The sequence below is a fragment of the Mercenaria mercenaria genome, chromosome 18, assembly GCF_021730395.1.
Source record: "Mercenaria mercenaria strain notata chromosome 18, MADL_Memer_1, whole genome shotgun sequence".
NCBI lineage: Eukaryota > Metazoa > Mollusca > Bivalvia > Venerida > Veneridae > Mercenaria > Mercenaria mercenaria.
The window spans coordinates 29,547,520-29,551,898 of NC_069378.1; the positions used below are offsets into that span (position 1 = coordinate 29,547,520).

Consider the following 4,379-nt stretch of genomic DNA (forward strand, 5'->3'; position numbering starts at 1 on the left):
ATGATCTAAATACACATAAAGAGCACTAATATTTGTAAATAAGATGGCATACGCTCGAGATAATATGTCGTGCGCACGAGATATAATGTCGAGCGCACAAAATAAAATGTTGAACGCGCGAGATAAGATATCTTGCGCACGAGATAAGATGTCGAGCGCACGAGATAAGATGTCGTGCGCACGAGATAGGATGTCGTGCACACGGGATTAGAAGTCGGCCGCACGAGATAAGATGTTATGTGCTCGAGATAAGATGTCGTGCGCACGAGATACGATGTTGTGCGCACGGGATAAGATGTCGTGCGCACGAGATAATATGTCGTGCGCACGAGATAAGATGTCGGACGCACGAGATAACATGTCGTGGGCTTGAGATAAGGTTTTAGGCGCACGAGATAATTTGTCGAGCTGATATGGTTATTAAGTGGACCTTTCGGCGCCACATTTTTCCGGCATCAAATATTTAACCTGAAATTTAAGCACTTATCTTACTGACCTGTAGCGCGTAGTCGCATCCTCAACACTTTTCATCAGTGTTTAGTTAAGATAAAATCTAACTTTAAAAAGACATAACATTTTTAGTAGCCAATATAAAACTTTCCCATCAAGATATGGTGTTACAATAGAATAGAAATGATTTTCATTTTATTTACAAATTAAATGAGTTTAACCCTAACCCTTCCCCTACGCCGTCCGGGGAAAACAAAAACAAAATCTCATATTTACAAATATTTACAAAACAGTTTCTAACGTTTATTAACTGTTGAAATGTTCAGCGTAATAGAAATTCTTAAAAACCACTGGGATTTAAAAATGTTTTAAACCCTTCCTAAAATGAACCATTTTGCCAAATTTCTGTCAGCGTAAAATTGAAACACAAAATGCACACATGCACCTTGCAATTAAAAAACGACTGCAACTGGAGACAGGTGCTTCCCATTTCTCCATTTATACTGGAAAATGGATGTAAAGGGCTAAGATTTTAAATCTTTATTACATGCAAAAGTTTGTCATTTAAAATGCACATTAATTCAGATTTCGCGCCCACAAGGAAGTTTAAATAATATCAGGTCATGTTTCAAGTACATTGTGTAGATAAGCGAATCAATACACCCACAAAATGGCGACCGGTGACGATTTCAGAAAATCTATCGCTGAAGGATCAGAGGAGATTTTCGACACGTGTTGTTCACCGTGTTTGGAATCTGGAAGGACAAAAGAAGCGGATAAATTCTGTGTTGACTGTGGATCATATTTTTGCACTCAATGCCTGTCACATCATAACAAATTTCCGGCGTTAAGGTCGCACCAGATTTTAGACAAGTCCGGACAAAGCAGGCGAAATGACAGCGACGGAGCTTCAGCGGGCCTACCGAAAGAAAGATGTGCAGTTCATCACGGGAAATTAGTCGACATGTTCTGTAAAGATCACGACGAAGTCTGTTGTCCAGCTTGTATAGCTATTAAACACAGGTACGTCGTTCAAAATATAAATATACATACAGACAGGTAACCATGTGTTCTAGTTTTTCTACACGTATTCTATTATGCTTCAAACTGCATATCTTTGACTTAACTACCAAGCTGATTATCTACTAAATGTACATGAAATAACACTAACTTTCGTATTATTAATACCGAAGCAAAATATGCGTTTTAAAAGACAATAGTCAGGAGAGAGATAAGGATAAAACTTACCTTTTGTAAAACAGGCTCCGGTGACTAAGCAATACAGATTTCAGGACATAAACAAAATAGCGATTCTCCTTGATAAAAAATGAATCCTGCTTCTCTGTAGCTTTTGACTGGATGAAGAATCATACTAGTAACTTATTCCTGTTGATAATGGTATGCCATTGTAATAGTGTAGGGTCATTTATGCATGTCTAGAAAATCAGCCATTTAATAGTTAACATTATACTATGTAACAAAATGCTAATGTTCTTTTCATTTCCTTTACAGGGCATGTGTTAATGTGGACTACTTGCCTGATGTTGCTAAAGGAATAATGAAGAGTGCGGAGCTCAGCGACACAAAAAAAGCACTCGAGAATGTTCTGACAAAAATGAAACAGGAACAAGAAACAAAGAGAAGTAAACTGGTGATAATTCATTATGAAAAAGAGATGTTATTTGAAGCAGTTGAAAACTTCAAGACTGAACTTATCAAGAAGATAGAAGAGCTTGCAGAAACTTCGAAACAACAGATATCATCTAAGTATGAAGATATCAGAAAAGACGTACAATCCGATTTGCATACGCTTGGTACTGCTATTTCAACAACAACGACAAACCTGCAGAAACTGTCCAGCATAAACGAGTCGCAACTGTTTGTGAATGTTAAAACAAGCAAGGTATCGATCAAAGATTGTGAATCACTTTTGAGAGAGCTAACAACAGGAAAGGCAATTGAAGGGTTGAAATTTGTATTGAATAAAGAAATGAAAGAAAACCTAACTAGCATGGGTCTTTTAGTTTCTGGTGAAAATGCCAAAGAATACAAAGCCATCTTACGTGGAAAGTACAAGATAAATCCGACGCAATGTGCAATTACAGGTATATGTACCATGGATGATGGGAGATATGTGATTGCCGATCATACACATTCAGAATTGACAAGGCTTAATGGAAACTTCACGGTAGAAGATCATATTAAGGTTGATGGACAACCGTTTTCGGTATGCAGGGTAGGACCAAAAGAAGTTGCCACATTTCTTAATGGTATCAATAAAATACAGTTGTGTCGGTTGGACAACGTATGGAATTGAAAACAGGATTTAATGTCGGCAGTCCAGCAGTCGGGCTTTCCTACGATACAGCGCAGGATTCATTGTATGTCTGTCACAGTAATTAAGTTTCCATTTACACAAAGTCTGGAGTGCTGTTGAGAACATACGAAAAGAACGAAAATGGTGATCAGTTGTTTTCGTCAGCTAGTCAATTAGCGTTAAATGCATCCAATCATTTTATGTTCGTCACCGATCAAAACGGAAAATCAACCGCCTTGACAAAAGACGGTAAGATTATTTGGATATTCAGTGATTCTGAATTGAGACAGCCTTGGGGAGTGTGTGTCCTACCGGGTGATATTATCTTAGTGAGTGGGATAAGTTCAAACAACGTATTACAGATTGACAAAGATGGCAGAAAAATTGGAGAATTGCTTGGAGCTTCCGAGAAATTTGAACATCCGTATGCTTTGGCGTTTGACAGAAAAAGCTCCAGATTGCTAATAGGGAGTAGATCAAATGAAATACACGTGTACACGTTATCTAAAAAATTAGTACTTAAGTACGTACAGGAAATTACTGTAGTACGTAGCATGTGTTTGCTTCTGTTTTGTTGTAATTTTATGTATCTATTTCCAGGTATATATATGCAATAAAATATGGTTAAATCAAACAAAAACGGTTTAAGTGTTAGGTGAAGGTTCTCTATCCTAAATGTTATAAGCGGTTTTGTGTACATTGTAAGTTATTTTGATTTCTCAGCATCAGAATATATATTTAGTCATTTCATTGCTTAAAAGATAATGAATCTTCGGTTATATATATTTGCATGGTTATATAGGCAATAAAATATGGTTAAAGACGCTCGCGACAGTTTCATCAGTTTTTTTCCTAATAATAGATTTTGATGAAATGAAATGTTCTGTATTACAAGATTATGTTATGATGAATTGAAAAAAATTAAATAAAAATATTAGGTCATCAGCACTGTTTCAGTTTTATTTGTCCTCAGATATGATGCTATTTTGAGCATTTTTCAAAATTTCCATATATCTTATATGTATTCCTATATCACGTGTTTGAGTAAAGTAAAATAACTAGTATCAATTTGAAATTTAAGCATTTTTATAGCAGAAAACAATATTTTTAGTGAAGACAAGCATAGAGAAATTTTGTAAAAATGAACAATAGTTGCTCAGCACACCGATGTCTATTATTTAATATTTTTGTCAATCTTAAGTTGGTACCTCTGCTATTTTATCGAGTTTCACATAATAGAACTAAATCAAACTCTGTACCTTCTTCTTCTTATCGTTCGCGACTTCACTGTCAGACCAGTAGCCTCGATGAAACTTGTGGTTTGCCGCAGATCCTCAATGCCTCCATACAATTTCTGGTGGATTGAGGTATCTATCGGCCAAGTCGCACTCGCTTGGTCAATGCCGTTTTACATCTGAAGTATATGCTCTGCAGTCTGATCTTCTTCACCACATGGACAAGTTGGCGATGATGTCAGTCTGTATTTCTTGTACATGTGAGCCTTGAGCTTGTTGGCCCCGAGGAGCTTGCCCATCATCACTTGTTCAGACCGATCAAGGAGAGAAAAGCATCTTCCTCCATCCTTTGGGCTCGTTATGCCTTGATGATGGTG

General features: G+C 36.9%; 1 protein-coding gene across 1 annotated transcript; it reads left to right on the top strand.

The window, feature by feature from the left end:
• The first annotated feature begins 1,105 nt into the window (after positions 1–1,105).
• LOC123537749 (tripartite motif-containing protein 29-like) lies at positions 1,106–3,683 on the top strand. The gene is made up of 2 exons (XM_053530576.1): positions 1,106–1,473; positions 1,963–3,683. Exons 1-2 carry the CDS (start codon positions 1,121–1,123, stop codon positions 2,765–2,767), a joined length of 1,158 nt encoding a protein of 385 aa, XP_053386551.1. The 5' UTR covers positions 1,106–1,120; the 3' UTR covers positions 2,768–3,683.
• The last annotated feature ends 696 nt before the right edge of the window (positions 3,684–4,379 follow it).